The sequence below is a fragment of the Chlorocebus sabaeus genome, chromosome 20 (assembly GCF_047675955.1).
Source record: "Chlorocebus sabaeus isolate Y175 chromosome 20, mChlSab1.0.hap1, whole genome shotgun sequence".
In the NCBI taxonomy this organism is placed as follows: Eukaryota; Metazoa; Chordata; class Mammalia; order Primates; family Cercopithecidae; genus Chlorocebus; species Chlorocebus sabaeus.
The window spans coordinates 52986451-53009840 of record NC_132923.1 but is presented as its reverse complement, the minus strand read 5'-3'; the positions used below and the strand labels follow the sequence as shown (position 1 = coordinate 53009840).

The window sequence follows — 23390 nt, the reverse complement described above, 5'->3', positions numbered from 1 at the left end:
CTCAAGTGACAAGTGCAAATAAATTTCTTGCACCAGATTTGTCAGGGTTCATATTTATACCACCAGTCTATATTTGATAAATACATGATTAAATGCTTTGATTACTTTATTAGTGAATGAATTTGTGTATTTTGGTGTTTTCCAAAGTGTGCTCAATAGAAGTCTAGTCCTGGGAGATGCACTGCAATAAAAGATACCATGGTGAAATTAGTCTGGGAACTGATGCAGGTTCCTGTCCCTTTCTGGAAAATCTCAACGCATCTGAGGATATTAAAGACTCTTGAAAGTACTGAAAGTAGAGAAACACCTTCCAATTTTTATACTGTTTCCAAATTTGCCTGACCATGGTGATGGGCATTGTTGTCACTATACTGTATATATACCTGATGAATAACCATTAAAAGATAACTCTCTCCAAGTTAAGGATTATGTTATTCTCTACAAAAGAACCAAATGCTTATTTTGTTTTTAAGATACTATATAGTTTTCTAACACTTGAAATTATTCCAAGATTATTTTGTAATTTAAAAAAGTTTTTCATTCAATTAAAGATGAAATTATATATATAATTAAAATTATTTGATAAAATAGGGAGATAGCAAGCTACCCACATTGGCCTCATCTTTAGCAGTCATTGAAAGAAATAAATTCAACTTTCAAAGCCTTTATAGAATATTTTAACTTTATAAAAATAATGAATTTTTAAAAATACATGTTTAAGAGTCAACCATTATACCATTTGGTTGTCAGTTCCAAAAAGCAAGGCATACGTGCATTAACATTCTGATTTCCTAAATTTTTATCCAAAGGGCATCTTTTTTTAAAGGAAAACTATTCTAGATACGTTATACATAATTATCCTAAAGAACAATGGCATAAATGGCAATATGATATGCTTATTTTTGAGGCTTAGTATTCTAAGTTTTGACAATGACAAGATTATAAATTACTGAAAAAAATGAACTTCATAGCTGAGATGCTGACATAATTCTAATCAGATTAGTAATACTTTTGCTATAATCCATGATGCTAGATACAAAAATGTCATTTCTGTTTTAGAACAGTTGGCCTTCTAGTTAACTATGAGAGGAGTTGACACAAATTATGTTGACTTGACCTGACTTTAATAGCAGGTAGTTATCCCCATAGTGCGATTGCTGTCTGTAAACAGTAAAAATTACTGTAAAAATATATCTCATCAGTCTGAAACCTTAATTGGGAGCCAATCTCTTCTACTACACAAAGCCATTTGTGTGTGTGTGTGTGTGTGTGTGTGTGTGTAAAACAGAAATAAGCATTTGATGACATATTGTAGCTTTCTTAGGTTAAACTTTTTTTATTATAGTAACATATCAGAGTAATTGAAATAACTTCACCATACAGATATCACATGCTGGAGCATGACAATGCAACGCTAATTGCACACTGTATTGACATTTCAAGCATATTTTCTGTAACATTTGCATTCATATACAGGTAGTAAAGCACATGGGGATAATTTGAGTCATGATTCATGTTAGCAAATGTATGGCTTTCAAGCTAATCCTCATACCCAGAATCTGCAGCAAAACCATTAATATTCAGATGTTGTAGCATGTACATTAGTTATTGTATGAAATGATTAGCTCAGGACCCAAGAATTGCTGTTAGCCTTTGAAACAGAAATATCAGTGTTATCTCATTACTTTTGTAAGGTAAGCCTTATTACTAATTTAGGAACTACTGGTCCATTGATTATAGCTGTAGATAATACAGCACAGTTAATGTAGAATGTGTAACTTGAGTAATTTTCCCTCAATATACAATACATCCCTTTATGATGAGGCCCCAAAAGCACCAAAAAATGGCAGCAATCTCCAAGTGTGCAGTAAATTTTAATATACCAATTTTGGTTGCAAGACTTATTTGTAGCCATGTAACTTACTTTATAGGGATCCAGACAATAAATGTTTTTTTAGGCATAGAGACTTCAACCTGGTTCTTAAAAATAATCTCAGCAGACAAACTGAACTTGATGCAACAACATATTTTATGTTTTATTATTGCTGAGGCAAAACCACACCACCATAAAATGCAAGGAAAACCAATGTTTAAAAGGCAGGATTTCTCTTTTCTTGAGGCTTTGTTAATACAAAGATCAAAATTTCACCTTGAACTAAAAAAGAAGAAATAAAGAATAGGCAGTGTAAGTAACAAAATTGTCATCATGAATATATTTCTAAATTTTTATTTATTTGTAAGTCAACATTAGACCAAAATATTTAGATAACTAATATGGCCCTTGAAAACTTAAATTTCTTGAGAGAAAAGCAAATTTTCAAAAAATCATCAGGTCATAAGAACACAATTAATTGTACAGGTATACGTTTTATTATTTAACCCCTATGACCATGTAAACTAAGACTCAAAGTTTAAATTAGCATTACAGAAAAGAAAAGGAAAGTCTTCTGTCACTCTTGAGGTATTTACTATTTTTTAAAGAATATACATTTAAGAATGAATCAATGTTTTATAGAAAATCAAATAATGGCATTTCTGCAGCTATCAATTTTTTGATACTTTTGAAAAAGTCGAGTAATGTATATGTTTAGACCTAAATAAATTTTTTAAACTATTAGTACTTTGACATGCTAAAGAAGAAAGTATTTGGATTAATTATTAAAACATCTGAAATTTCAAGTTAGATACGAAATTCCATACTCATATATTTTACAAATTAAAGACAGTTAAAATGAAATCTTTTTATTGATGTCTAGAAACTACTATTATCTAGTTGGGTGTAACTATTAGAAGAAAAGAAGTTTAGGTTTCTTCATTTGGGTTTGCTTTAGTTTTAGGGAGGAAGAAATAGTTGAAACTGTTTGTGTATTTAGACATAATTTTGACATATGATAAAATTTGTATAGATCTTTGCATCTTACAGAAAACCAAGGACATTCAACCATGTTCTAGGCAGAGTTACCATTGCCATTTCCATATTTGATCCTGTTACAACTTCATTTTTACATATTTAAGGTAAATGCAATGCTACTAAAATAAAAATTTGTTGCTAGTAAAATTAATCAAAATATGAATAACAGTAGTTCCTTCAATATAATAGAGCAAATGGTAACTAATCTACAATGCTGAATTATTCAAGTGAAAACTAATTTGCAGTCTCAGACTACGTTTGCAGGTGATGATTTAAAATAAAAAAGGTTGTTTCTTAGACAATTCTAGAAATTATTCAGATATTGCACAGTTCTAGAAAGCATTCTAATCTTAGATTTACTGAATGAGCAGGGATACGTTTTTCTACAGCAGAATGAAAATATGCTTTCGTTGTAAGTAAACCCAGTTCCCCTATTAAAAACCTCTGGATTAAAGTTTTTGGAGTTTTCAGATAAAGCTATTTTCTCTCCTAGAAAAGGGAGTCACACCTGTACTATCACTTATGCTGATATGTTTTAACCTATGAATAAAAATTTATAATAAAAACTGGGGAATATTTTAGACCTCTAAATCATTTCCATGGCCTCTTGAGACTTCCATGGTTTATTGTTGTGTCTTCTCTTCTTAGTTGCTCATTAGGGGATAGCACTACAGCAGATACAGTACATAGCATACCAGGTAGTATACATAAATAATGAACACAAGGTTTTTATTCACTTCATCATATCAAAATACCTCAGTCTAAATAGGCAAATGAAGGCAATAAAATTGTAATGCTCAAAGTAAGTCCAGACATAAGTAGCTAGAGAAATGAAATTTATTTGTTGAAATCAATTTGTGGGGTACTTCCACACATTTAAATTTGCTCAGTTTTTAAATTGTGTGTGTATGTGTGTGTGTGTTTTCTGGAAAGAGTATTTCTCCTAGTGATGGGCATTCTTATTTTTTGTTTTAAATAAAAATTTTGCTCTGGTACAAAAGTTGCAAAGCACACACTCCAGCAAATTAAGTAATTATTTGTGATTTAAGATAATGCAAATGAGTGGCCAACAAACTGGGCTGTTATCATATATCAGACACTTAAAGTTATATATATATTTTTTGTGGTCATATGAATTTAAAAGAAAAATGAACTCCATGAAAAGACTTATTACTTGTTGATCATTCTTATGGATTATTCGGTAATATCCCAATTTTTGCATTATTTTTTCTAAAAAAAATCCATAACATATTTAAGAATTCACAAAATGGAGTCATAAACAGTGTAGTCACTGTAATTTCCTTCATTCTGATACCCTTATCGTCTTCTTCCACAATAGCAAATTCTTCTTTGGGACGCATGCAGAGATACCAAATGTGGATGTTAGGTAGTCATAAAGAATCAAGTAGCTAGCAGTAATTTAGGAAACAAACAAATTATTTCAGCCTAAAAAAGACTCAGAAGATGGCTTGGAAAGCAAAATACATCTAACTTATAACTTTAGGTTGCCAATTATTCAGGCTATGAATTAAACCAGGCCAATTTGCCCCTCTCAGTTCTCCTGCTTTGGGGCCACTTCTTGAAATAACTTTTAGAATAGTAAAAGGAGGTAAAACATTCATGAATTTCGAAAATAATTAGCAGCTGGGAGAAATTAAAACTGTTGGGGGAAGAAGTTTAAATACATTCTAAGAAGTGACGGCTGCACTGATGATTTCATTGTCTAAGTAGTACGGCTTATATTTTTATGGAAATCTGAAAGCTCATTCTTGGTTTTAAAAACTGTATTCAAGAAAAGGAAGTAAACTGCTATGAAATTTATGCATAACAACTTTGGACAAGAACACTTCATTCTCTGCTTTGATTTTTTTAAAACCCTAAAGGGTACACTGATGACTTGTAATATCTGGTCATTGAAATCCTCTATTCACAGTCCTTTAACTGTTTTCTGTGGTGCAATGAGAAACTACTGTATTAGACTTTGCAATATAAATTGGTTTCAACCTTGAGAGATTTATAAAAATAAGTTTGTCTCATTATCCTATAACACTAAAATGAGTGAAACGTGTCAGCTCTTCTACTTCTGCAAAACAGGAGAAATTGTATTTAACCATGTTAAACCCATCAAAGTTATACTTTCCAAATAAAAATGAGTGGTGTAAGACATAAAAGCCATATAGAAAGATTTTGTTACCATCATTTTCTGTTCCTTTATGTGATTCTCTATGAAAAGTAAAAATGAAAGCTAGTTTACATTTTATTTTTAACCCATTGGATTGTCTTCCATTTTATTTATTTATTTACGTTTTTGAGACGGAGTTTCACTCTTGTCGCCCAGGCTGGAGTGCAATGGCACAATCTCAGCTCACTGCAACCTCTGCCTCCTGGGTTCAGGTGATTCTCCTGTCTCAGTCTCCCATGTAGGTAGGATCACAGGCGCTTACCACCACGCCCAGCTAATTTTTGTATTTTTAGTAGAGATGGGGTTTCGCCATGTTGGCCAGGCTAGTCTCAAACTCCTGACCTCAAGTGATCCACCCACCTCAGCCTCCCAAAGTGCTGGGATTACAGGCATAAGCCACCCTGCCCGGCCTATCTTCCATTTTAGACCATTAATATGATCTCACCAGATCCTTACTGAAAATGTACATTATTACAAGTAGCTAAATTTCCACATAGAGGAATAAAAAGGTTAGAGAATCAGGTTATGACTTTTCTAGTACTTTAGTGTGCTATGTTAATGATAAACCCGTTTTAAATTTCTTAATCTTATCATCAAGCAACACCAGGCTTCTAAATCTTTTTGTTTCATTTAAAATGGCTACTATATATGAGAATTTTTAAGGTATTATAGTAAACCCTTTTTCAGGTCAAAAGGCATGTCATCTAGAAAATAATTTAACACTGTAATTGGATCTTCAAGATCAATTTGTTTTATATACTCTGCAGCAAAAATAACATTTCTAGTAGGAAGGAATTAATTATAAACCTAGCAAGTTCTAGACATTCACATATTTGTGTAAACAATTTTAACATGGTTTATTACATTTCCAGAAAGGTTGTCTTATATTCCATTTTCTGCTAATTCTTATTTCATATATTATTTAATATAATAAATATATGTTATTTGGGTGCATATGTGCAAATATTTTCACACATATATGTGTCTTATATACATAAAACAGCACTTAATGGTCATGTTCTTTGCATGTTCAACTTCAGGGGAAAAAATGAATTGCTGTTATGTATAACCAATGGCGATCTTCCTTTCTGTTTCACAAATGGCCATATCTGGATGTAAACAAGCGAGTCATTCCAGGTGAATTGTACTTCAAGTTGTAGGTTGGTGTTCTCAAGAAGAATTGGGTACTCCCTGGTAGTAAATACCTAAAAACGATAGTTAACAAATTAGATTTTTACAAGCAAATTATAACTAACTCACTAAAGGGTTATGTGGTTAGCAATTTACGTATTCTATATGAGAAATGTTACTGTAACAAAAATGCAATTCATATAAAAAGATTTCCTCCCCCAGACTGTAGGAAAGAAGGAGAGAAGAGCTAAATATAGATGCAATATATGACGTTAGCATCCCAAGACATCCCATAAAGAGCCATTGTACTCAAATACTGTGAAACTGTTTATGTGGCTAATGTTAATTTAGAATTCATCATCAGTCCTTGTAAGTAATATGTGGAGCCAAATATTTTTTTAAAACATGTGATTTGAGAATTTGACTAGCCACATTAACAATAATTGTTTGTTTTGAGGGAGGCAGAACCACTGATTGTAATTTAATAATAGATCATTGATGTATTATTACTATAGGTAACCTAATAGAAAACGTTAAAGATTAACATTCCTAATTAGAATATAAATTTTATATTCTTTGACCATAGAGTGCTCATGATTACAGAATATCAAAAACAATCAGCTGGACGCAGTGGCTCACACCTGTAATCCCAGCACTTTGGGAGGCTGAGACAGGTGGATCATATAGGGTTGGGAGTTCAAGACCAGCCTGACCAACATAGAGAAACCCCATCTCTACTAAAAATACAAAATTAGCCAGGCATGGTGGCAGATGCCTGTAATCCCAGCTACTTGGGAGGCTGAGGCCAGGGAATCGCTTGAACCTGGAGGCCGAGGTTGCGGTGAGCTGAGATCGTGCCATTGCACTCCAGCCTGGGGAACAAGAGTGAGACTTCGTCTCCAAAAAAAAAAAAAAAAATCATGATTACAGGTTGCATGTAACCCTTGCAGCCAAATGTATTTCAAAATATGTGATTTTTTTCAGATTTTATAAAGATAATATGGTGATTTTTATATACTATATTATATAGTAATATTTATATTACTATATAACACCTCCATCAGAGCCTTGGAGCAGCATCTTGTAAACAAACCATTACATTTCTGTAGTAAAATGTATTAATATTCACAATAAATCAGATAAAGACTACAAATAACTTCATGTCAATTCAGGTCAGATTTGGCAGCAGAGGGGTTACTTTTTTTTTTTTTTTGAGATGCAGTCTGGTTCTGTCACCCAGGCTGGAGTGCAATGGCGTGATCTCGGCTCACTGCAACTTCTGCCTCCGAGTTCACGCGATTCTCCTGCCTCAGCCTCCCAAGTAGCTGGGATTACAGGCGTGTGCCACCACACCTGACTAATTTTTTTCTTTGTATTTTTAATAGAGATGGGTTCACCGTGTTAGCCAGGATGGTCTCAAATGAGTTATGTTTTGTTTTCGAGTTTTCAAAGTTTTGGAAATTAAATATTGCAAGTAAGAGATTGTACACCTGTAGAATCTGTTTTCCTGTGAAAAATCTTGACTAGCATTAGGCCAGTCCAATCTATATGTCCAGAGAGAAATGGCCAAGGAAATCTATATAAACAAATGCAAACAACGCTGTTCAAAATATAAGTCCTAGTAATGATGAGAAAGAAATGCTATAAAATCAGGATAAAGATACTTATGAGGAATGACTAAGAGCAGAAGCAGCAATATACAGAGATTTATAATTAGTCGTGGGAAATAAACAGTGGGACGGTATCAAATCATTTATTTTCTTCACTTGACATTAGAATTCTCCAGGGATAGTATCATACTCCCACAGATACATGATAAACAGAGGACTGAGGGCACAATTAGCTGTCTATTCTATGTTAAATAATATTGATAACTATGATAATTCTATGTTAATGGAAAATTGTATTTATAGTTGTGTTAAATGAATTATGTAGAAAGAAATGTGTTATAATCAAACTATATGCAGCATTCAGATTAAAATAGCAGAACTTTCTATAATATCCATAAACATCATTTTATCATGAATTATCTAATAATATCTTCTAAACCTATTACCTAATATCACAAACTATAAATAATTATTCAAATCATTAAGTTAATAGAGCAGTAAAATAACATAAAACAAACCAAATTAAATCAAAATTGGATAACAGGTGATGAATAATAAAACAAATGATTTCTCACATCACAGATTATATAAATTACTTTCTTACGATCACTCGGGTAATTTATATGGATTAATTACTATGTCAACAATTGGTGGGGTCATGATGACTGATTCAGTATCTTCTGCCATGAAAAGGCTATCCTTCCTATCTAGGGCAAAGTTGCAAAAGAAAACAAGGTGTTTGATCAAAATCCACTATTTCATAGTAGTTGAGAGTTATTCTACCTTCTACTGAAGATACATTCTGATTATACTGATAATTACACGGTAAAACAGTAATGTCTACCAACTTTCTTTCAAAGAATTTCCAAGTAACAGTTACTATTGACATTTCAGTAACATTTACATATTCTTTTGAGATAAAGATCACTATTTTGCACATGAAAAAATAAAAGCACAAAGTCCAGGATCACAACTTACACTCTTTTACTGAACAAATATTTAAATAGTGTTTTCTATGTGCCCAGCACTATTCTAATTGCTTTACAGATATCAACTCATTTAGTTCTCATAACAATTCTATATGGTAGATATTACTGTTAGCTCCATTTTACAGATAAATAAACTTCATGACGCATACAGGGGTCAAATGCCTTGCTCAGGGTCTCCTACCTAGAAAGTGGCAGGGCCAGGATTCAAATCCATACAGGCTAGCTCCAGCAGCAGAGCTCCTAGCAACCATACTATATTGTCATGACAATTCTACATAATTATCATTGTATACTAATTTCAGTTTTAAAACTAATGGGTACAATTATTATACTCATTTTTTCAGAAATGTGAAGTATAAAATAATCTAGAAAATAGAAAGATATTATATATGCCGCAAACCTAAACTTTTTCATAGAAGAAGAAAAAGATGAAACTTTTTATTCAGACTTGAAAAGAAGTTCGGCATGAACTAAAAAAAGCATATAAAATTACATTGGAAGAAACACTTTTCTTCCCTAATGCAAGTGCTGTGGGATATTTTAAAGTGTTGCAGGGAAATACAATGGATTATTTGCCTTAATATCTCCATTAATATGTCTTGGGAAATCCAACACTAGCTGAACATGGAAGATTGTTTTTGAAATGTTCCTTGCAATGAAGATAAATAATTTGATTTTTTTAAAGCAGAAGACTATCTCAAGGAAGTGGGTTTACGGATTAAAGAATTTGTGTAAGGCACTAAAAAATGGGAAAAGTTTAGAGCTTATCTATTTTTCTAGCTTATTCTTTACATATGAAAATAGCTAACTCATTGCTAATTCATGCCAAGGAGAAATACCTGAAACTACCCTATTTGTTTCATAGCCTCACTCCTCATCCTCCTTATCCCGAAGGCAGGTGTGCACATCTTTACATAACCATTATATTAAATGCAAACATAGAGCCCGCATTCATGTAATTCCTGATTGATGTAGAATTAGTTTGTCTTTTATATACCAATTTATTGCTGACCGGGAGGATCTCTGGAACATGAAGCGTATCAAGACTGGTAGAAATTAACCTTGAAAACATAAGCTACACCCACCTCCTTTTCCTCTTCCTGGAGTTAAGACCAGGACCCCTGGTTTCCCCAGAGTAATTTTAGGACCTGGTTTGGAAAACCAGGGGTAAATAAAGTCCATCAGAATATTTGTCCTGTCTTTTAAAAATATTTATATTATAGTGAAATATATAACATGAAATGTACTATTAAACAGTGTTTTTCTTACCATTTTTAATTGTATGATTTAGTGCATTAAGTACATTCACAGTGTGTGTAACCATCACCATTAATTTCAGAACTTTTCATCACCTCAAACAGAAACTCCTTACCCTTGAAGTACTAACGCCCCATTTTCCCTTCCTTCCTACCCCTAGTAACATCTATTCTATTTTCTGTCTCTATGAGGTTGCGTATTATACATGCCTCATATAAATGGAATCACAAGATTTGTCCATTTGTGTCTGGCTGTGTAATTTAGCATGTTTTCAAAGGTCATCTACATTGTAGCCTGTATCAGAATTTCAGTCCATACTGTGGCTGAATAATATTCTATTACATGTGTATATCATATTTTATCTCTTCAACTGTTGATGGGCACGGGTTGTTTTCATCTCTTGGCTATTGTCTTATAAATAATGCTTCTGTGAACATTAGTATACAAGTATCTATTTCTTTGTTTTTCATTCTTTTGAGTAAATACCTCAGAGTAGAATTGCTGGGTCATATGGTAATTCTATATTTATTTTTTTTAGAAACTCTCAAACTGCTTTCTACAACTGCCACACAGTTTTACATTTTTGCCAGCAATGCATGAGAAATCCAAGTTCTCCACATCCACATCCTTGCCAACACTTATTACTTGGTACTTTTTTGATAATAGCAATTCTAGTGGATGTGCATTGTCCTGTGGTTTTAACTTCAAGTTTTTTTGGGGAAAAGCCCCAGTTTCAAATTCTACTTTTGCCACATTTAAATCCAATATGGATTTAGATAAACCTCACTTTTCTCAGCTGTACAAAATTCCAATAGTTTCTGCCATATATGGCTCCCAGAGTACGGAGCCAATGAAATAGTGTACATGAATGAAATATTATTTATAATTTATATATTATGAACACTGGCCTCAAAAACAAGAATATCTCTGTTCTTAGATAGAGATATCCAACTATCTTAACCTAAGGGCATAAATAATACCATATATTTAACTCGTCTTTTTTTAAACTTTTAAATTATAAAATATAAGGTATTTAAAAAAGTACATAAAACATAAATGTTCAGTTTAATGAGTATTATAAAGTGATTACTTGTGTCATTACCACCCATGTTAAGTAACTGAACATTCCTAGCATCCCAGAGCCCTGTATTATAGTACCCTCACTCCTCATAAACTTAACCACTATTCTGACCTTTATGGTAATTACTTCCCAATTATACATTCCTTAAACACTATCATATAATTTTGCCTGTTTTTGATTTTTCAATAAATGGACACAATATATATTCCTTTGTATCTGGTTTATTTCGCTTAATTTTATGTTTGAAACTAACCCTATATGTGTAGGTGCAGTTTGTTCATTTTCAATGTTGTATAATATTCCATCGTATGAGTATTAGAAAAAAATGTGCCCATTCTTTCATGGACATTTGGGTTGTTTCCAATTTTTAGCTATTATGAGTAAATGCTACTATAATCATTCTCGTAAGGGTCTTGTGCACAGGTGCACACATCTCTGATGAGAATTTACAGGGAGAGTAGCTGTAAAAAGGGTAGGCTTTAGATGTAATGAGAAACTGCTTGTAAAAGGTACCAACTTTCACTTTACAAGCAGGGTAAGAGAGTTCCTATTACTATATGTTCTCATCAACACTTGTGATGGATATGCCGTGATTTTGAGATTTGGCATTGCCCTGATTATTAATTAGCTTAAACACTTTTTCAAATGTTTATTGGTCCTTGTTTTTCAGTTATCTTCCCCATTTTTCTATTGTGTGGTCTGCTTTTTTCTTATAAATTTGTAGGAGTTTCTATATAATCGTGTAAGAATTTTTTATAGATTATATTAGTTGCAAACACTTACTTCCATCCTGTGGCTTGCTTTTCCACCTCTTAATGGGGCCTTCTGATGAACATATGTTTTTAATTTTAATATAATCTTTTCACTTATTATGAAATTTTTTGGTTCTATTAATCTTTGCATACCTCAAGGTCATGAAAATATTCCCCTGTATTATCTTCTGAAATCTTTATGCAGTTTTACCTTTCACATCTACAAACTAATTTCATCTGGAAATGGTTTTCGTTTATGGTGTAGGTAAAGTTAAGTTTCTTTTTTATTATTTGGAAATACAATTGTCCTAGAACCATTGTTTAAACAAACTCCCTCTTCCTCTGTCATAAATCAGGTGTACACCACTTTTGTCATAAATCAAGTCTCCAGGAAGGCCTGGGTTGGTATATGGTTTTTCTGAATGGTTCCAATGGTCTATTTGTCTATCCTTTTGCCAATATTATACTATCTTAAATTACTTTAGCTTTATTGTAAGTCTTGAAACACTGTAGTTACTAAATCCCATGATGTTATATTGCTCTATTTCAACATTGTCTTACTTATTCTTGGTCCTTTGCTTTTCTGTATAGTGACAGAACAAACTTTGGTCAAATTCTTCTCCCCACCAAAAATAAAAAATAAAAATTTGTTGAGATTTATAGTAGAATTACATTGAATTTACAGATGTATGAAATTATTCGAGAAAAACTGACATATCAATAATATTGAATGCAATGATGACTAAGACATACTTTTCCATTTTTCACATTTTCCTGCATAAAGGTCACACACATTTCTTGCTAGATTTATTCCTAAGTATTAGATATTCTTTCATGCTTTTGAAAAAATATTTAAAATTTTATATCTCAGATATTTGTTGTTGATAAAGAAAAGTGCAATTGATTTTCTTATATTGACTTTGATTTATATGATTTCATCGAAATTGTTAAATTCACTTTATAATTTATCATAGATTTATTTACATTTGTATGAATACAATCATATCCATTTACTGAGTTTAGTTCTTTCTTTCAAACCTAATGCCTTTTCTTTTTCCTAATATATCCATTTAAATCTATAAATATCCCTATATTACTGATTTAGCCATATTCTACAAGTTTTATTTCTAATATTTTTGTTATCGCTCAGTTCAAAATATTTTTTTATGTCCATTATAATCTCTTATTTGATTCGTGGGTTATTTAAACGTCTATTTTTTCGGCCGGGTGCGGTGGCTCAAGCCTGTAATCCCAGCACTTTGGGAGGCGGAGATGGGTGGATCATGAGGTCAGGAGATCGAGACCATCCTGGCTAACACGGTGAAACCCCGTCTCTACTAAAAATACAAAAAAATTAGCCGGGCATGGTGATGGGCACCTGCAGTCCCAGCTACTCGGGAGGCTGAGGCAGGAGAATGGCGTGAACCTGGGAGGTGGAGCTTGTAGTAAGCCAAGATCGCACCACTGCACTGCAGCCTGGGAGACAGAGTAAGACTCTGTCTCAAAAAAAAAAAAAAAAAAAGTGTATTTTTTGACTTTCCAAAGCACAGATTTGCTGTTTATATTTTTCTATTGTTTTCCAGCTTAAAGGCATTTGGTCGGAAAAAGTCCTCTGTATAATTTCAATCATCTGAAATTCTGTGGAAAAAAAAAAATTTTTTTCTTTTTAATTCCACTATACGGTTGATTTGGCAAAATTTCCCATTGTGCCTGGTGTACTGAATTCTGAAGTTAATACATTTACTTCTATATATGACAGTTAAGTCTGTTAATTTTATTGTTAAAATTTTTATATCTTTACTGAGTTTTTTTCTGAGAAATGATTATTAAATCTTCCTCTATGGTTGTAAATTTATTTCCTTTTTGTTTCTGTCAATGTTTGCTTTGCAAACCTTCTCATGCATTGTTACTCCTAGGAATCTAGAGTGTTGACAACAGCCACCACCTTTGGCAGGCTCTGAACTCCTATTGGTAATACAGCATTAAATATTTGGATAAATCCTGCCTCTGATGATAACTAGAAATGCTGTACAAAATATCACATTTGCTTGAAAGTACTTGCTGACGCAGTACCTGTTAGTGAGTATTTGTTAGTGCTGAGCAGTGCTTTTGACAGTCGTGTGGGCCTAATAAGTCATATTTTGGGCCTAATAAGCCATTGGGCCTAATAAGTCATATTTTGGCCCACACGACTGTCAAAAGCACTGCTCAGCACTAACAAATACTCACCAACAGGTACTGCGTCAGCAAGTACTTTCAAGCAAATGTGATATTTTGTACAGCATTTCTAGTTATCATCAGAGGCAGGATTTATCCAAATATTTAATGCTGTATTACCAAAAGCAGAAGTGCTAACTTGGTGGTTTTTAAAAATTTTTTTTTAGCTATGGAACCCTTTGTGAAATAAGCTTATATGAAAGCTCAGTACATGAAAGGTAGAAACCCAGAAATGTCTCTTCCTTTGCTATGCACATTATTATTTTTTTCTGAGATTGCAAAGTTGAAGGCCACTCTCTTCCATGTAATAGATGCCACATACTCTTTAAATCCTCTTAAGAAATATCCTGTAGATCTTTGGTAAAGATAAACCTGGTCCATAAACCTGTCTGCTGTTAGCTCTATTTCCTATCTGTTTTAATTTTATAAATAAATTAACCAAAGATGAATATCCTCATAAATTATTTAGGTATACTTCATAAGTTATTTATATTAGGTACATTTACATTTATTTATAAACATTATAAACATAAATTCATGTTTATATTACCAAGTATACTTCATAAATAAAATGTGTCAATCTATTAATAGATATTAAATGACTTCTACATTTAAGTAAAATGCTGAAGAGTCCGTTTCTTACCTATGAGGAAAATAAATATGGCCACTTTTTACATGTTGTTAAATTAATGTGACACTGACTTCGGTTTTAATAGTTAGACATTAGGGAGAAATGTTTACTTCTCTTCACTCCTTGTGTTCCAATGTAGAAGAATTTCCACTACTGTGAACTTCCTGGTCTCTTACCAGAACCAAATTATCTGATTTGTGGATTTAAAAGAAGGAAACAGGAATGCTTGGCTCAGCCTCTTTGTCTTTCTGGCTCTGCCTTTCTGCAGAAAGGATGCATCTTTCCTTGCTCTCCTGCCAATGCTAAAAGAACTAGACTTTATGGGCTAGTGACAGTGGAAGGTTTGTGTTGATTCTGCTCTGCCTTTGACTGGGTGGATAAGTTGAATTCCAAAATTCAGTATTAGAAAACTCACTTGGCTCACATCTACACCATGTGCCCTAATGTAACTTTTATTAGCAATAGTGCTATAGAGTAACAAAGCAACAGATGATGACCGTATGTCTGACTCTGGTATTTTTCTATCATATGGTTCTGAGCTTGGACAGGAACGAAAATGTATTTACTGACATCTCAAAGTGATTATAATCACAATAGTGGGTCATTCTGACCATTTATCAGAAGTCCAGAAGTTAAGATTCCATGGTCGGAAATAATCTCTTTTGACCACCAGCAGGAGAAGAAAATAAAAAAGTCTGAAGCACCTATAAAGCATACCTTTTTCCTCCAATGTAACCAAGAAGACTCATCCTACTTTGTGTACCCACAAAAGCTACAAGGTCCATCAACAGAAATTAGTTTATGAAATCTAGGATTGTGGGAATTACATTAAAGAGTCTCAATGAATTCCTTCTTAGACTGAAATTTAAGATTTTCCTGACCATGCTCCCAGAGTATCACCCCTTAACAAGAAGGCTCTTCATTTATATGGTATGATGTCCAAAAAATGGTTATCATTCTTTTAAATCATATAAAAGTATTAATGAAAGTATTAAAAGTTTTATTTCAATAGCTTGCTTCAGTCAAACCACTAAAACTGTAGAATATAACTTTGATATTTAAATTTTTTAAATATTAATGGTTACCTTTACCACTGCTATTATTGTGATCAACTAGCTTCTATTTATAGAAGAGTTAAAAGAGGTTAAATGTCCTGCAACACTACAATGACAGAATCCAAGACAAACAAAAATGTAAAATATTTCTCTTAATACTTTCTATTAAAAATATTCTGAGCCACTCTGCTGATACAGGAAACATTTGTAATAAAGTTAGTTTTATTATATTCCCTGAGATTTTTTAAATAGATCAATTTCTAGGTGTTTTCAAGAAAAGAAAATCCAAGCTATAGGGGTTCCATTTTCCTCATTGTTTATTCAACTATTCACTGACTTTTTGAATATCACTTAGTTTTTCAAAGTCATGGCTTAACTTCTTCTATCCTGCATAGTACTACAACTTACAAATACTAAAACTAAAGTTATATATTCATCTTTATTTCTAGTGAGAACTACAGTTGTCTTGAGAAATGCTAAAAGGTACTTTCTTTACTCTGTTTTTACAGCTTAAAAACAATACTGCTTTTCATGCTTTTTGGACAACTATTTTAACTGAATGTTTATGAAACTCATTTTTCAAATAGAACTTGACAAAACTTTACCTGCTACATATTTGGTAATGAAGGGAATAGCAGAGGCAAATTGAACAATAAAAATGAAACCAAAGGTATCTTCCCAACTGTAGTAGGCTCAAGGATAAATGTTGAAATCTCTCTATTAGAGAACAAAAGTTAAATATATTACCACATTTTTGGATGCTCTTGCTCTGGACTTTTGAAAGTGAAGGTATATAAGTCAAATAACTTCATTTCCAAGTATGTTTTATCACCTTTAGGTTCGTGATTGCTGTCCTTGTTCAGTCCCTTAAAGGTAAATACTGTACTAATTAAAAATATTTTGCAGATAATAGCATGTATGAACTTCAGTCTTTAGCTTTTTCTCTAGTCACATAAAGAAAAAAACACTGTTAATTTCAAACTCTGATTTAGCATTACTTTATATAAAACTCTCAAGGGTTAGGAATGTGAACAAGTACCTGGAATTACCCCAGTCAGGACCAATGCCTGAAAGCGATCCTCTTTTGTCAGCTGCATATTTGTAAACCACTAGCAGGCACTGTTTACAAAGCTCCACCAGGCGCTGGCAACACTGGAGCTGCAAAGGAGTCACCACCTCTGGGCTTTTATTGAATATACTCTCCCAAGAGGATCTGTTGGCATGGAAACAGACATGATCTCATGTTGGCTGTTAAAAATGACAACCATCTATATCACTTCCCTAGCAACAAGCCAATAAGGGCAATAGAAATGGCCTCATACATTTGCAATAACTATGAATGGTTTAAAGATATATAATAAAAACAAATTAGGAAATTTATCTTTGTATTAAAGAAACACAACATCAAATACATATACTATTTGCATGTGTATGTTTGTACGTGTGGGTGTGTGTTTGTGTGTGAGAGTGTGTCTCACTATGTTGCCCAGACGAGTACAGTGGTTATTCACAGGCACAATCATGATGCACTACAGCCTTGAACTCCTGGCCTCCAGTGATCCTCCTCATTTTAGCCTTGAAGTAGCTGGGACTACAGGCATGTGCCACCATGCCCAGCACTACTTGTCCTTAAAGCTTTTAAAGCTGCCAGCTCTGGATGGCTAATAGGATAGTTTTCCAACACTTCTTAAAAAATGGAGTTACTCTATATTAAGGTTTTTGTAAAATACTGAGCTAATTTCTCAAAACTTAAGTATTCTTGAAATTTAGGCTTTCTCGGAATCTGTATTTACCTTAAGAATGATCCCTTGAAATGATTAAAAAGTTGCTAAAACAATTGTTAACCTCTCTTCACTAGGAGAATTTAGGTTAATACTTGATTGTGACCATCCCTTTCAAAACACTTTTAGACATAACTATATCCATGATATTCCTAGAACACAGATTCTGTGTGCTAGAAGTAATGCTATCTTAACAAGTACTGCCCTACTGCCATCCCAGAAGCAGCATGCCTTCTCCTTCACTGAACTCAGCTTATTCCAAAGCAAGTAATGGTACGTACTTCCTTGGTAAACTTCAGTTTTGTGTGGGGTGGGTGTGTGTGTCTGTGTGTGTGTGTGTGTTAACAATTCCGAAGTTTACCATCATGGTATCATGGTTTATATCAGGAAATACCTCACTACTCCACCACTACGGAGAGAGAGACAGACAGAGAGAGACAGAGAGAGACAGAGAGAGAGAGAGAGAGAGAGAGGGAGAGAGAGAGAGAGAAAAATTTATTCCTCAGACTTATTCTTTGAAACTCTTCAAGCCTCCAGGGGAAATTTTGGTTTGAGACTTAGTAATGATTCATATCTCATTTTACATAAACCAATTCACATAACCCTCAGAGAGAAAAGCACAGACTTTCAGAAAGGAAAAAGTAATCAGGACAATATTTTCCTGGAAGTAAAGTTCCCAATGGGAAACACAAAGACTCCACTTTCAAGCTTCTGTGGATATTTGATATATCTGGAATTTTTTAAAAAATGCCTTAGAAACAGAAATGTATTTTTTACTAGAAAAGCTACTGTTTATTTTTTCAGAGAAATGTGGCCCCAAATAGATAGCATGTCATCAATGAATGACAGGTTTTCTAAAAGGGAGTAATACTGAAATGAATTAATTGAAAGAAACAAATTTTCTTCAGTGTTCTGAAATGTTCAGGACCAAATATAATAGGCTTTTAAAATACTGGGGTTTTTTAATTGGCAAAGGAATGAAAGTTATTTTTATTTAAGAAATAGTAATTTGATGGTTAAATTAACTGTAAAAACAAAATTTAAATTATTGCTAGATGGAAGAAAAACTAGATATGACACATATGTGTTTATCAAGATTAATATATGTAGATAGAGATATAAAATCTACTTACCTAATTTGATTTAAAAATGCTGGAAAAATAAATTAATTAGGGAATATGTTTATAATTAGCATACTTTGATTTAGCAGACCCTATAAAATTTCATATAAATGTGAATACATACAAAAAAATCCTATGTTTTGAATGTCTGCCTAGCACTTTTCTTTCTGCTGGGATTTTGGGTATGTCTATAAAAGTCTACCTCCATCACCACCCTCTACTCTCAACTTGGATATATTTATTTATTGATACTGTGGAGCTATTTGATCAGATCAACTATCAGGTCACTCATATTATGGTAATTTTTCTTTAGAGGTAGGGAAAGAACAAATTAAATGGAAGAAAGCTGAAAGGGCTTCTTCTGTAACACTCTCATCTGATGTAACTTCTGAATAATATGTAAATTATAATATGACCAGCTTTGGCTTCTCATTCTCTCATTCTCCCTTAAATATTTAAAATAAATATATGAATCAAGGTCCTATACATATTGATTTCCAGTGTATATATTCACCACTACTAGCCAAGACTACATTCTACTCTATGTATTAATCCATATTTAGGTGTCAGCATACCAAAATACTCAAGAAAATGAAAGCAACCTGCTTCATTTGGCCCTAGGGCAGTGGTGCCCCCTCTACACAAAGGAAACCTGAGTACAGAACTGTATCCCCTATTCACACCTGCCACCTGGCATAGCTGAGTAGATGTGAAATGCCTCTATACTACTACAGTATTTCAGCTTTCAACACTAGCAACGCAAAGTTTTTTTAAAAGGTGAAAGGAGGTAAAAATAGTTAAAATACCAGTGCTTTTATCAAAGAACACCAGGTCTCTTCTACCTGCTTTTTGAATCTAAATTCCAAGGAAACAGGGTCATCAAAATCCATGAATTCAAAAAGAAAAATTAAATGATTAAAAAGTTCTTTCTGGCTCTCCCTAATCCTCACAGCAATATAAAAGGAAATCACTTTAAATGACTTTTTTAGTAATATAACAGTAAGATATAGAATACTGAATATTTCTGGCAACAAAGGAAAGTTATTCATGCAATACAGAGACTTAGAAATCCTCACATCATTCAGTAATCCAATAATTTCCACCCACTTTCTCATCAAAACATTTCATAAAGCAGTTATCTAAAGAGTGAAACTGATTCATTCCTTTCTCCACTGGTACAAGTGTTGACTGAGTAGCCCAAAGTTAAGTGGCAAAAAGGAGAAAGGAAAAGTTGTGGTGGGTGTCCCTAGAATTGGCCCAGGGGTTTTACTGATGCATCAAACAGAAAACACCCTTGTCCCTCTCTTTTCCTCTTCCAGGCTGCTGAAGTTTATACATACCAATATAGTAATCACCAACAGAAAGATTAATAACCTAAAAAGCATAACAACAACACATCCAGTTGAACATGATATAAGAACAGGGAGATTCACATCTTTTAAAGTAGTCTATATATTATGCATAACTTTTCGAGTAGGCATAATCCAGCCTAGAAATAGACTACTGCCTTAGAATATTCCCTAAAGTTTCTTCTTGCCCTAAGATTCTAAAAGAAAGGCTTTTACATGACAAACCCCCACAGGAAAATACTTCTGGCTAGGGAATCCAAGCCAGATTCTCTTCTTTGGGGTTTACATATTAGGATTTTGAGTGGAGATGGGGCTTTCCCAAACCATGCATTCCTTCTCCCATATTGCCCTGGCTCCTCTCTTGGCTTTACCCCCACAGACTCCTACTCTTCCTTCAACTCTCATCTGAAATGCCACTTCCCATAGCCACCATTCCCCAGCTCTCAGACTTCCTCTATCCCAGTAAAATATGGTAGATAATTTTATTTATGGAAATTCCAAGAGCTATTTCCCTAAAGTAAACATATTCCAAATGTGGGCATCATAACACTCCCAGGAGGCTGCATGTGATCAAAGGGTTACTGGGCAGGGGCATCAGCAGCCTGGTAGAGGAAGAGAGGAAGAAGGGTGTTTTCTGTTTGATACATCAGTAAAACCCCTTGGACAACTCTAGGGAAACCTACCACAAAGATCTACATTACTCTGGTGTTTCTGGAGGTAGACGGGGATGGTTTACTTACTTTGTTTTATTGTTGGGGATGTTGACAGGCAAAGGCAACAATCAAGGCCTTGGATTCTTGGATATAATCAAAGACTTGGATTATATTTTTCTAAGATTTTACACCTAACTGCGAAAGAAAGTTGAACTTTATATTAAAATCATTCCTTAAAAACTGAGAAGAGTAGATTTTCACCATGACTGTTAGGCCTTCAGACCAAAGGTTAAAGGAGTATACACTGAGAAGGCATGATTCAAAGGATAAAGAAGAACTACTCTGGGTCCAAACTGAGAATCAAACACACACAGTACTATGTGACTTCACTAAATTGAGGAAGCCTAAAAAATTCATTAATGCAAAATAAAATCCGATATTAAACTCACCTCTTTAAACTACTAAATTGAAAGAAGTAGATGAGAGTGGAGTCAAATTGGTCTCAAAACTACTCCTGCCTCACCTGCACAGGCATAGTAGGCTAGGGCTTTGGCTAATGCTATGGACTTGCAGTAAAACAAGCTTGGCAACCATTGGCAAATCTGCTCTGGGGAATGTCAATGAAGCATAGAGTTAAGAGCTTGGGCTTTTGACTCAGACTACCTGGATTTAAATACAGGTTCACACAGTTACTATGTTTATACTTCAATTCCTCATCTGTAAATGACAGTAATAGTTTACTCAAAATACTTTTTGTGGAGATTATACAAATATTTAATATGTAAAACAATGTCAGATATTTAGTAAGCCTTCAATAAATACTACTTACTATCCCTATGGTTACTACTACTAATAGACACCACCAGAGAAACTGGAAGGCAGTACTGTGCCAAGGATAGGAGAAAAGGATTCTGAATCAAGTTAAAGTATGTTAGCAAAATAGTTCAGGAAAGAGGAGCCCTAGAAGCAAAGAAGCACCATTTCATGGGTATCTTTAGAGTCTGGTGTTGGAGATTATCTATGGACTCAGAGCCACAGCACTGATTTCACTAACAGATTTTCTCATTGCTCTCCATGGTAGAGAGTAGCTGGGATTCATATATGGCATCAAGCCAATGGCTCAACCAACAGAAAAAAACATTTCTATTTTAAGTTCAGATTGGGAGAACTTTTACAGAGAGCCATCAACTAAGGGGCTGTGGAGTTCAAATGTTTCACTTAAGTCTCTGTAGAAATAATAGCCCGAATTATTCTCAGATTTCATCACACCCAGAGTGCCTTATTAATTCTCCCTGTTGGTGAATGGTAGCTAAGAAAAAAAATGGTAGAAAGACTGAGTCTCCAAATGATATGAATGATTCTGTATCACATGACTAGAATATTTAAATGGAGAATATTCTGAGATCATTTCAGAATAGAACAGTCTGTTAAGGTTTTACAGAAGAGGCAGGTATAGTATGGGGCTTTACATTCGATTCAAATAATACAGAAGGTACCAGAAGGTTGGGGTTATAGAAAGCCATCCAATCAGATATTAAATGACATCAACAGTTCAGAGGAAGAAAAAGACAAATTTTTAAGAAATCTGAAAAAAATGAATTTGTTTTTTCTGGTGCAGAATTCAAGTAGGAGAGTAATGAGAAGGAAGACTGGGGAAATAAGAGAAAACAGCATATTAGATAGCCTTGTATCTGTAGATAAGAAGTTTAAACTTAAATTATAAAGGAGGAAAATCACTACAGATTTTAGGATACGATTCTGACAGTAAGATGGATATGAGAAACAAAAAACTGGAAACAAAAATGCCTAGAAATCTATTCATTTCACTTAGCTGTCTTACCAAAAACAGGCTCATTTTGTCTAAAATCCTGTCATACTTTATCTGTATCTTTTATAATGATGATTTAGTCCATTCTCATACTGCTAAAAAAGACATACCCAAGACTCAGTAATTTACAAAGGAAAGAGGTTTAATTGACTCATAGTTCAGCAAGGCTGGGGAAGCCTCAAGAAACTTACAATCATGGCAGAAGGGGAAGCAAACATGTCCTTCTTCACATGGTGGCAACAAGGAGAAGTGCCAAGTAAAAGAGGGAAAAGCCCCTTATAAAATCATCAGATCCACGAGAATTCACTCACTATCAAGAGAACAACAGCATGGGGGTAACCACCCCATGATTCAATTACCTCCCACCAGGTCCCTCGCATGACACGTGGGGATTATGGGAACTACACTTCAAGCTGAGATTTGGGTGGGGACGCAGACAAACAATATCAAATGATTCGCTTTGTATGTATCATACTTTATCTGCTAGAGACATCAGAGTTTATAGGTTAAGAGCATGAACTCTGGGGTCAAGGCTAAATGAGTTCAAATCCCAGTTCCACTAGGTCCTTAGCACCTATCTGTGCCTCAGTTTCCTTATCTATAAAACAGAGATAATATAAAACCTGACTCAAATTGATGTTATGAGGATTAAATCACTTAACACATGTAAAGTGATTAGAACAATGCATGTCACACAATAAGTAGTATGGTTAGTTATTATCTGTGTCAGATTCAACACTGTATCTCCAAAAATATTAGCACAAAAGTAAGTACTTGATGATTGTTGAAAGAATGAATGGAAACAAGCTAGTTTAGCCATGTGGGAATGTGACAGAAAAACA

At 33.7% G+C, this 23390-nt stretch overlaps 1 protein-coding gene across 3 annotated transcripts in view; it reads right to left on the bottom strand.

Annotated features, from left to right (window-relative positions):
- Window positions 1-1316: 1316 nt before the first annotated feature.
- The window catches only part of TTLL7 (tubulin tyrosine ligase like 7), a 141023-nt gene continuing 118949 nt past the window's right edge, over window positions 1317-23390 (bottom strand). For all 3 annotated transcript variants that reach the window (XM_038002244.2, XM_038002245.2, XM_038002240.2), the window contains exons 20-21: window positions 16856-17029; window positions 1317-6298 (exon numbers count right to left, since the gene is read on the bottom strand). In XM_038002244.2, coding sequence (XP_037858172.1) covers window positions 6187-6298; window positions 16856-17029 — 286 coding nt within the window. In that variant the 3' untranslated portion in view covers window positions 1317-6186. The remainder of the gene's footprint in view (window positions 6299-16855; window positions 17030-23390) is intronic.